This window comes from Carcharodon carcharias, assembly GCF_017639515.1.
Source record: "Carcharodon carcharias isolate sCarCar2 chromosome 36 unlocalized genomic scaffold, sCarCar2.pri SUPER_36_unloc_2, whole genome shotgun sequence".
NCBI classification, from domain to species: domain Eukaryota; kingdom Metazoa; phylum Chordata; class Chondrichthyes; order Lamniformes; family Lamnidae; genus Carcharodon; species Carcharodon carcharias.
This window is the reverse complement of record NW_024470737.1, coordinates 2,006,690-2,018,226: the sequence shown is the minus strand read 5'-3', so window position 1 is coordinate 2,018,226 and position 11,537 is coordinate 2,006,690. Positions and strand designations below refer to the sequence as shown.

The following is an 11,537-nucleotide window of genomic DNA, read 5'->3' as shown; positions in this document are numbered from 1 at the left end:
GGATGCATCTCAGAATCAGTAACTGCTCCAAGACCACGGCTCCAAGTATCTCGCTTGAGCCAATGGGGACGGGGGGGGGAAGAGAGAGAACTCGCCCGCGAGTGACTATGTCCCATACGCTGGACCCATGGTTGGGCCCAGTCAAAACCCCGATACGTTCAAGTTTATAGCACATCTTCATTTACCCAAACGTTGGGATAACTTCACCCCACAGCCGGCTTTAGATAAAACCTGAAAGCGTAAGGCCGTGAGGTAAAGGGGATGGGGAAAGAGGAAACTGGGAAGGGATAGGGTGCAGGGAGAGGAGACGCACACACTCAAAGAGTGTACAGGGGGCCTTTCAAATGCCCTTCCCCACAACCCCCCCCATCCTGACATTGAGTGTGACAGGAGTGACACTTTTTTTGAGCGCACAGGTATGTCTATATTGACAGCGTTGCAGCCCTGGAGTACTGTGTCCAATTCTGAGCCCCACAACTTAAGGGATGTCACGGGCCTCGGAGAGGGTGCGGAGAGAGACTTACCCCGAATGGGACCAGGGATGAGGGACTTCGCTTTGTGTGGAGAGACTGGAAGAAGCTGGGATTGTTCTCCTTAGAGCAGAGAAGGTTAAGGGGGAGATTGAATCGAGGCGTTCGGAATCAGGAAGGGGGTTCGGACAGAGTAAATAAGGAGAAACTGTTCCCACTGGGCAGGAGGGTCGGTAACCAGAGGGGACACAGATTGAAGAGAATCGGGAAGGGAACCAGAGGGGGAGATGAGGAGAATTTGTTTTTATTTACACAGCGAGTTGTTGTGATCTGGAAGGCGCTGCCTGAAAGGGCGGTGGAAGCAGATTCAGTAGGAACTTTCAAAAGGGGGGGAATCGGATAAATACTTGAAGGGGAAACATTAGCAGGGATATGGGGGGGGAAAGAGTGAGGGGGTGGGGAGAGTGGGACTAATTGGATAGGTCTTTCAAAGAGCCGGCACAGCCACGATGGGCTGAATGGCCTCATCCTCTGCTGTAGGGTTGTGGGCTGAGGTACAGGACTTGGCAGCCTCTTTGCCTCCCCGACACCTCCCAGTGGACAATATTCCCATCGGGAATAACCTCACTGTTTAAATGCTGGAAACAGAGTTTGGATTATTTCGGCTGCTTCAGGGAGAGGCTAATCCCATTGATCTTAAAATTGGAGCCAGGCCCGTTCAGGGGTGATGTCAGGAAGCACTTCACACACACACACACACACACACACACATACACACACACACAGGGGAGTGGGAATCTGGAACTCTCTCCCCCTCCCAAAAAAGCTGTCCAGGCTGGGGTGGGTGAGGTGGTGGGGGGGGGGGCCGGTGTTCCACTGGAAACTTCCAAACGGAGGTGGGCATTGCTTTGTTGGGTCAGGAGGGTTACGGGTGAGGGGACCAAGGTGGGTACAACACAGATCAGCCGTGATCTGGACTGAATGGCTCAAGCATGGTCTCTTCCTCTTCCTATGTTACAGCTTTGGCCTGGAGAGGGAGGCAAAGCCAGGGACAAGATCGGCATTAAAAAAAAAGTCTCCGTAAGTACAAAAAAATCACGAGAGTTCTCAGCCCTCTCTATTATTAAAGGGGTAAATAGACTGGGGGATGGGGAGCCGGAGAGCACAGCTTATAAAACTCACTCAGTTTACAAAGCGGAATGTCGCCACTGTCTGGCGGGAGGGCACAACTACAGCTCCAGCTCCCCCCCCCCCACACACAGACACACACACACACACACACACACACACACACACGCGCACAGGCAAACACAGGAGCTCCTCGTGCCAAACGGCCACAATGCTGAGGGGGGCCTTCTCATCCCCTCGGTCTCTCCCCAGCCCGCATTAACCCTTCTGCAGCCCACCATTCCCCCCAGCCCCTCACTCCTCCCCCCCACCCCCCCACCCCGACTCTCTCTCTCCTGCCGCTTCCCTCCTTCCCACCGCTCACCGCTCCACGTGGGAATCTGCTTTGCAGTTACGAACCCCACCGTCCCCCCCAAACAAATCCAGCCCTCCCAAAACCACCCGTGTGGTCAACCCCTCCTCCGAATGGGAAGCGAGTTGCGAACGCCCCAGTCGGCCGGGTCATGGGGCAAACGGGTGAACTGCTCGAGGTGCGGGACCCCCGCTCAGTCCGGTTGTCCCGATTCCTCCCATTCCCGGCATCTCCCTTCAATCTCAACCCTTGCAGCATATTCCGGGGGAAAACAACCTTTCCGACAGTCTTTACACGGCTGTGTGGGGGGCGGGGGGGAGAGAGAAGAGTTTGGCGGGTGGGGGTGGGGGGGGAGGTCAAAGGATCTAATTGGATCTCTCTTTCAAAGAGCCAGCACAGACACGATGGGCTGAATGGCTCCCGGCTGCGCTGGGGGGGATTCTCGTGATGGTGGGTCTCACCCACACAGGCAATAAATAAGAAAAATAATTCCCTCCTCATAAAAAGGGAGGCTGTAGATTCAAGTAACCCCTTGGGCCCCTCCTGCTGAGTGACTGTAGGGTTTCTACAGCTCTTAGCTCCCCTGCCCCCCTTCACCCCCTCAGGGGTACCCACTCGCCCACAGCAGCCAGCCCCCAAAACCCAACCCACCCCCTTTACAATAACCCACCCAGTCAGTCTCGGTGAGCTATTCGACCGTGGAGGGGGGTGGCAGAGTCACAGCCCAGCTTGATCCTTCCTTTGGGTGTGTGCGCTCCTGGGGCGCTGGGTCTCTGGGTGGACGGGACCTCCACCCTGTCTGCGTCTCTGGACACACTGAGGCCGATTTCAAGAACCCCCATCCCTCTCCAATGGCAGCTGAGCTGGTGTGGAGAGGGGCTGGAACCCGTACCTTCCTGCATTTTAAACCTGGTGAGGGAGCTCGGTGCCACTATGCAGTCCCTTTAACAGGCTGACGGGGAATCCAGATCTGAGCACTCCCCTGCCACCCCTCCCCTGTCACCCAACCACTCCCACAACCTCCCCAACCCCCTGCAACTTTCCCACCCCTCCCCTGTCACCCAACCACCCCCACAACCTCCCCAACCCCCTGCAACCTTCCCACCCCTCCCCTGTCACCCAACCACCCCCACAACCTCCCCAACCCCCTGCAACCTCCCCACCCCTACCCCGTCACTCCACCACCCCAACAACCTCCCCACCCCTACCCTGTCACCCCTCCCCTGTCACTCCACCACCCCAACAACCTCCCCACCCCTCCCCTGTCACCCCTCCCCGTCACTCCACCACCCCAACAACCTCCCCGCCCCTCCCCTGTCACCCCTCCCCTATTACTCCACCACCCCCACAACCTCCCCACCCCTACCCTGTCACTCCACCCAACAACCTCCCCAACCCTACCCTGTCACTCCACCCGCCCCACAACCTCCCCACCCCTACCCTGTCACTCCTCCCCCGCCCCCCCCAACAACCTCCCCACCCCTACCCTGTCACCCTACATGCTAAAAAGACCCCATCGTCACTGCTTTCCGCAGAATGGGGGCTGACTTGCAGCCTGCTGATGGTTTGAAAAAGATAAGAAAAGCCATTTGAACGGACACAAGCCTGCTCCGAGGGTCTGCGATAATAACTGGGGCTTCTTAAATTAACGGAGTTGTGCTTTTACATTACCCTGGCCGCCCCCCTCCCTCCTTCAGTGATTGGTTGGGGAGAACTGGTCCCTTCTGAAGCTGTGGTGGGCTGTGGGGGGGGGAGGGTGGAGTGTGGGAGGGGCGGGGGCGGGGGGTTAGGCTCACACAGGGAGTCGCTGCGGCCAGTCAGGCTAACGGCGGATCGAGGGGGGAAGACGGGCTCCAGTTTGGAGGGTTCAGGGTGGACGCGGGTCTTGTCTGTACAAAAACAATTCAGGGATGTGAGTAGGATGGGGTTCAGCAAAGTAGAGGATCTGAGGTGGGGGGTGGGGGGGGAGGGAGGCCGTAATACCCTCTCACAACCACTAGGTGGCTCTCGTACACACACTCCAGCGACACCTAGTGGTGGCACCTCAGTACTGCAACATTTTCTTTCTGAACAGCAAATACAAGTCTCCGCGCCGGGGGGGGGGGGGGGGGGGGGGGGGGGGGGTGGTGGTGGTGGTGGTGGTGGTGGTGGAGAGAGGCGCAACTGGCCTCAAACAGATAGGGTTGAGAGCTCCCAAACGTTTCAAACATCCCCCGCCCCACCCCACTCTCCCAAACCCCAAAATGGCTCACTGGACGGCCACCTCACAATGTCTCCGACGTGACTGAGGGCCTGGGGTGAAAGGGCGTGCTTCGGGGGGGAGGGGGGTAGGGGGTAGGGGGCAGGCGGTGGTATGGAGTTAAAATCCCCTCACTGACCCTTAGCTGGCCCCTGTGCTATCAGCAGAGCAGTTAGCATTATCGGCACGCCTGGCCAGAGGTTTCCAAAGGTCAAATCTGTACCCGTGGGAGGAGCGGATGGGGAAGCCCAGACACTCACAGGCAGACGAGCGCACACACACACACACACACAGGTGGACCCGCACACACACACTCACAGGCAGACGGCACACACACACTCACAGGCAGACACGCACACACACACTCACAGGCAGACAGCACACACACTCACAGGCGGACACGCACACACACACTCACAGGCAGATGGCGCACACATTCAGGTGGACACGCACACACACTCACAGGCAGACGCACACGTACACTCACAGGCAGACACGCGCACGCACACACACAGGCAGACACGCACACACACAGGCAGACACGCACACACACAGGCAGACACGCACACACACACACACACAGGCAGACACGCACACACACAGGCAGACACGCACAGGCAGACACGTACACACACACACACTCACAGGCAGACACGTACACACACACCTCCACGTTTCTGAAATCTGACACTTGCTTTGCGGCCTTGTGTGAGCTGAAGCGGGCCAGAGAAGCCCATCTCGCCATCCTGACAACAAAGTTAGCAATAGACACAAAGTACAATAATATTGGGGAGGGGAGAGGAGGGGAGAGGGTTGGGGGGGGGAGGGGTGGAGCGTTGGCTCCCCAAAGCGATGGGTTAAGTAACTAGGCACCAGTACAGGCACTGCATGCGACGGGGGCAGCTCTTCACTTCTGCGTGCTGACGGACTGCGAGATGGGCCTGGGTGGGATCATGTCCAGCAGGTACTCGCGCTGACGATCCGCCAGAGTCGACCCCTTCTGACCTCCGACTCCAGCGTTCATGTAAGACATGTTGACCCCTGCAAAAGGGAAAAAAAAATAGCGTCTGAGTGCCACGCTCTGAGTTAGAAAGGGACGGGGCGCGGCGTTTTGTGGGGGCGGGGGGGGGGGAAAGAGAGATTGATTTGGGGCCGTAACCCAATCAGAGCGTACACCAGGAGATCCTGTGCTCACTGCCACCTTGCACTGGCATCCAGTGTACCCCACATTTCCTCCCCAAGGTGCCAGGCTCCAATGGAGTGCAGTTCCACATTACCCTCCCGTACCTGACCGAGTGCCCACCCCGACTGCGGTTGGCTCTTCCGCCAGGATATGCCTCTCACCAGAGTCTGTCATCCTCCGCCAGGGTTCAGGAAACTGGGGAACACTGGCTGATATAGTTCCCCACCAAGGTTCGGGCGGGGGGGGGTGGGGTGGTGTTACACGGCCCCCCTGGATAGCTCTCCCAACTGTGAACGCTACCCTGGGGGTGCTGATCAGGGGGCTGGCCACATATCATTGAATAGGGAAGAGTGGGAGAATCAATCCCAGCAGGCGTGCCTCGTGGTTTCTCCTGTGCCTCGGAGCCAGGCCTCGTCCTGCCCTGAGCTACTGCGTTGTCCGCTGGTGGCGGGTGGGTCGTCGGAGGTGCCGCCCGGCCCCTCGGGTGGGCGCGGCCGGAAGCTGCACCCCGAAGTGGGGGTGGGGCCAGCCAATCCACGAGGACGAGGGGGCCGATTCCAGCCCACATGTAGCTGGAAAAGTGAAGGTGGGGAATGCACCCTCAACCCCGCCTCCCCACCCCGCTCCCTCCCCATCGCTGAAGGGCCCAGTCTTGCCCCGCACCTCCGAGGAGCTGCTACCCTTCGATGCCCTGGCTATGGGATCAGTGAGCTGGTCCGCAGCACGCCCGGCGTTTCTCTTCCTCCGGCAACTGGCCTCCGTGAAACCTCCATGGAGTGGGAGAGGTGGAGGCAGGGTCACACGGGATGGGTTAAAAGCTGGGGATAATAAGGTGGTCGGAGGCTGGGGCGGGGGGGAAGAGACAGGAGCCCAGGTGACATGATGCCCAGAGGACTGTAATTAAATGATAGGACAGGCCTTGCACCCTCTGTGCTTCCTGCCTGTTGGGTATCCCTAACCAGTCGAGTGCATGTGTCTGTCGAGCATGGGTGCCTGATTATATTTCAGTTCAAGCGGTGTTTTACCCTTCACTGAGGTACAACTTCGTTGGTACTAGGAAGCCCTCTGGGACCTCATCTCAGTCCCCACTGGCTATCCCAGTCCAGCCTACGTCTCAGTCCCCACTGGCTATCCCAGTCCAGCCTACGTCTCAGTCCCCACTGGCTATCCCAGTCCAGCCTCGTCTCTGTCCCCACTGGCTATCCCAGTGCAGCCTCGTCTCTGTCCCCACTGGCTATCCCAGTCCAGCCTCGTCTCTGTCCCCACTGGCTATCCCAGTGCAGCCTCGTCTCTGTCCCCACTGGCTACCCCAGTCCAGCTGGTGAGTCTAGCCTCACCTCAGTCCCCACTGGCTATCCCAGTCCAGCCTCACCTCTGTCCCCACTGGCTATCCCAGTCCAGCCTCGCCTCAGTCCCCACTGGCTATCCCAGTCCAGCCTCGCCTCAGTCCCCACTGGCTATCCCAGTCCAGCCTCGTCTCTGTCCCCACTGACTATCACAGTCCAGCCTCGCCTCAGTCCACACTGGCTATCCCAGTCCAGCCTCGCCTCAGTCCCCACTGGCTATCCCAGTCCAGCCGGTGAGAGTTGGCCCTGGTGTTCACAAACTCACCCAGCTAATTCCCAGCAAGACGCACCGGCTCCCAGTCAGAAGCAGGGACCACAACGGCATTTTCCCCATCCTAAACCAGGCATGCTGGAGTAACAACACGACGAGACACTGGGCCTAGAGCCTGGGCCTAGAGCCTGGGGCCTCACCAGCAATGATGGGCTGCATTTGCATAGCGTCCTTCACATGCTCAGGAGTTCCCCAGTGCACTTTCCAATCAATTCACTCATTCTGAAGTTTAGTAAGTGATGTTTTGTGGGGAGATGATGTTTTGTATCCCGCGTTATAGTTTTACAAAAGGATGCAGTGAGAAGGCAGTTCACATTAACCTGGGCATTGAGGGAATAAAATTATTACACAAAAACTGGGATTAAGAAGAGTAAATCTCCCTTTACACTGTCCCCATCAAACACTCCCAGGACAGGTACAGCACGGGGTTAGATACAGAGTAAAGCTCCTTCTACACTGTCCCCATCAAACATTCCCAGGACAGGTATAGCACAGGGTTAGATACAGAGTAAACCTCCTTCTACACTGTCCCCATCAAACACTCCCAGGACAGGTACAGCACAGGGTTAGATACAGAGAAAAGCTCCCTCTACACTGTCCCCATCAAACACTCCCAGGATAGATACAGCATGGGGTTAGATACAGAGTAAAGTTCCTTCTACACTGTCCCCATCAAACACTCCCAGGACATGTACAGCATGGGGTTAGATACAGAGTAAATCTCCCTCTACACTGTCCCCATCAAACACTCCCAGGACAGGTACAGCACGGGGTTAGATACAGAGTAAAGAACCCTCTACACTGTCCCAATCAAACTCTCGCAGGACAGGTACAGCACGGGGTTAGATACAGAGTAAAGCTCCCTCTACACTGACCCCATCAAACACTCCCAGGACAGGAACAGCACGGGGTTAGATACAGAGTAAAGCTCCCTCTACACTGTCCCTATTAAATATTCCCAGGGCAGGTACAGCACGCGGTTAGATACACAGTAAAGCTCCCTCTACACTGTCCCCATCAAACACTCCCAGGACAGGTACAGCACAGGGTTAGATACAGAGTAAAGCTCCCTCTACACTGTCCCCATCAAACACTCCCAGGACAGGTACAGCACGGGGTTAGATACAGAGTAAAGCTCCCTTTACCTTGCACCTACTGTACCATCATGAATTTGAACAAAATTCACAGAGCTGAGCTGAGCTGACATTTTGACGCAGGGTTCAGCATAATATGTGGGGATGACTGTCAGTGTTTCTTTTATTGAAGGTAAAGTTATTTGGGGCTCTGTAAACAGTTTTCCAGAAGGCTGGAGCTATTTAAACCTGGTTGGCCCTCGTGCTTCTGGCTCGGACAAGGATGTAGAGGAATCCTGGTCCTGTGACCAGTACTCCTGGAGTGAGCCTGGCCTGCAGGCTGCTCGACCCTAATGGCATCGCGGCTGAGTTTCCCCATCACCCTGGTGCCCAGGCGCGAGCTTCCTTACCACTGCAACCCCACACCCTCGCCCCCAATACCCAAACCCTCGCCCCCCAATACCCACACCCTCGCCCCCCAATAGCCGGCCCTCACCCCCCCCGATACCTGGCCCTCGCCCACCACCACCCGCACCCCCATCTCCCCACCACCCGCCACGCCCCCCACCACCCCCACCTCCCCACCACCCGTCGCCCCCCACTCTCCCCACCACCCGCTGCCACCACCTGTGCCCCCACCTGTGCCCCCACCACCCGCCGCCCCACCTCCCCACCACCCGCTGCGCCCCCCACCACCTGTGCCCCCACCACCCATGCCCCCACCACCCACACCCCCCCCACCACCCACACACCCCCCACCCGCCGCCCTCCCAACCACCTTCACCTCCCCACCACCCACACCCCGCTCCCCCCCCCCACCACCCGCACCCCCCACCACCCACGCCCCCCCACCACCCACACCCTGCTCCCCCCCCACCACCCAGCCACCAGTGAAGGACCATCAGCAATTTTAAGCTGCGACCTGCTGCTCCCGCTGTGTCTCAGCAAGCCGGGAAGGTGCTGAATTAAAACTACGAACCCTTTAACGCTGGCCGCATAGGAACTTATAAACAGTGAAACATGTACCAACGGACCCCTGTCAGGAGAAAAAAATACCCCCTACAGATTGAGAGGCCCAGACATCACAAGAGGCACTGGCAAGACTGAGATTAAGAACAGCGGACAGTCTTTAACACGCCAAGCCCTGTTTACAAGGGACGGGCAGGGCAACACGGGTTTGTGTGAGCGCCTGCTTTGGGGGAATGGCGAGCTCTTTTACCCAGTGTGCACTGTGGTTGAGAAAGTGCCCTATCTCAGGTTGTGGGGGGGGGTGTCAAAGACTCGCTTGTGGCTCTTCCCCAGGGAACGGGGTGGTATCTCTGCCCCGGTGCTGGGTCAAGATCCTCCTCCCCGCCTATTCCGCGGCGTGACTTGCAAAACGACGCCTGTAAGAACGCCAAGGTGGAGATAGAGAGGGGTCCGGAATTTACAGGTTTCACTGTCTTGAGAAGCGTCTGGAAGTCAAGAGAAGAAAAACTCGAAGGAGGTTTGTGCGCCGTTCGGTCATACAGAGGGTTTTATGTCTACCTGAACTGGTGAAGTACGGCCTTCGTCCTCGGCTCGGGGCTCCGCTCCGCACTGCATGCTTACCTGGCATGCCTAAGAGACCGCTGGCCACGTGCAGCTGGGGGCCCTGGGCAAAGTTGGAGAGCACGCTACGGGCGGAGGTGTGGAGGCCTCGCTGGAGTGACGACTGTGACTGAGGCGGTTGCTGCAGGGAGTAAGAGCAGAGAGGCATTAGGAGGTCAGCAATGCGATCAGCTGGCTGGGGAGGGGCGGGTGGGTGAGCAGCAAAACAACTGAGACCCTGTTCCAGCATCTCCAGGACCCGGGTTCAACCTGTCTCGTACCACATCTGCTCTCTCTGCTGACTAACCTGGGCCTGTTTGATGGGGACAGTGGAGAGGGAGCATTACTCTGTATCTAACCCCGTAGAGAGAGAGAGAGAGAGAGAGGCAGAGAGAGAGAGAGAGAGGCAGAGAGAGAGAGAGAGAGAGAGAGAGGCAGAGAGAGATGAGGCAGAGAGAGAGAGGCAGAGAGAGAGAGAGAGAGGCAGAGAGAGAAAGAGAGAGGCAGAGAGAGAGAGAGAGAGGCAGAGAGAGGCAGAGAGAGAGAGAGAGGCAGAGAGAGAGAGAGAGAGGCAGAGAGAGAGAGAGAGGCAGAGAGAGAGAGGCAGAGAGAGAGAGGCAGAGAGAGAGAGGCAGAGAGAGAAAGAGGCAGAGAGAGAAAGAGACAGAGAGACAGAGAGAGAGAGGCAGAGAGAGAGAGAGGCAGAGAGAGAGAGAGAGGCAGAGAGAGAGAGAGGCAGAGAGAGAGAGAGAGAGGCAGAGAGAGAGAGAGAGGCAGAGAGAGAGAGAGAGGCAGAGAGAGAGAGAGAGGCAGAGAGAGAGAGGCAGAGAGACAGAGAGAGGCAGAGAGAGAGAGAGAGAGGGAGGTGGGCGGAGGAGGGGAGGGGGACAGGATGCGGGCAGAAGGGAGCAGGCGGAGAGAAAGGCGGGGAGGGAGTGGGACAGGAGAGGGAGAGAGAGAGACAGAAGGAGAGAGAGAGAGAGAGAGAGAGAGACAAAGAGAGAGGCAGAGGGGTGGGGGAGAGAGAGAGAGAGAGAAAGAAAAAGATATGGCGAGTTTGGTGTAGCAATCTCTAAAGGTTTGTGAACAATGCTGTGAAGCAATAGCTGAAGTTGGGATGCATTATTAGAGCACTGACTACAAGACAAAGGCTAGCACTCTGACCTTGTATAAGACCAAGCGATGAGGAGGTTTTAGCTACAAGGTTCGGTTGGAGGAGCTGTGATTGTTCTCCTTGGAGTCGAGCAGTTGAGGGGAGATTTGATGGAGGTGTACAAGATGATGGCAGGATTATATAAGGTGGACAAAGCAAAACGCTTCCCATTAGCTGATTGTACAAAGAGTCGAGGGTCGGGGGAGGCGGTGGGCACAGATTTAAGGATGCGTGAAGAGGGGATGTGAGGTAGAAGTATTTCACACAGCGAGTGGGAATGACCTGGAACTCGCTGCGCACTCGGGTGGTGGAAGCAGAGACGATGAATGATTTGAAAAGGGAATTGGAATGGTACTTGAGGGAAATAAACTCGCATGGCGATGGGGGACAGAGCGGGGAGGGAATGGGGGGCTGACTGGATTGCTCTACAGAGAATCGGCATGGGCTCGACGGGCAGAATGGCCTCCGCCTGTGCTGTGTTGACTCTATGGACCTTGGCCAATTAGAATAGCGTCTCCAGTCTTGCTTTCCTCCTAGGCTGGGTGATTCTGAGGGAAGATACAGAGCAGGGTCACTGTGCTGATTCTCAGTTTGGAGGAGTATAGTTAACAAGACAGGCTAACGGAGCGCAGACTCCAATCTTTAGGATAGACTCGAGGGCGATCCAATCAAGGTTTACGGGTCAATGAAGGGAACAGGCTGAGTTTGTGCACACATGGAGTTTGAATCCTATGGGTGAGGGAGAGCCAGGAG

The 11,537-nt window shown here is 57.2% G+C and overlaps 1 protein-coding gene across 4 annotated transcripts in view; it reads right to left on the bottom strand.

Moving 5' to 3' along the window:
- Positions 1-4,735: 4,735 nt before the first annotated feature.
- Positions 4,736-11,537, bottom strand: part of gatad2b (GATA zinc finger domain containing 2B) — a 114,891-nt gene continuing 108,089 nt past the window's right edge. For 3 of the 4 annotated variants that reach the window (XM_041181769.1, XM_041181767.1, XM_041181766.1), the window contains 2 exons: positions 9,590-9,773; positions 4,736-5,230 (listed from right to left, as the gene is read on the bottom strand). In XM_041181769.1, coding sequence (XP_041037703.1) covers positions 5,097-5,230; positions 9,590-9,773 — 318 coding nt within the window. In that variant the 3' untranslated portion in view covers positions 4,736-5,096. The remainder of the gene's footprint in view (positions 5,231-9,589; positions 9,774-11,537) is intronic. The other variant, XM_041181768.1, reaches the window with a different exon arrangement.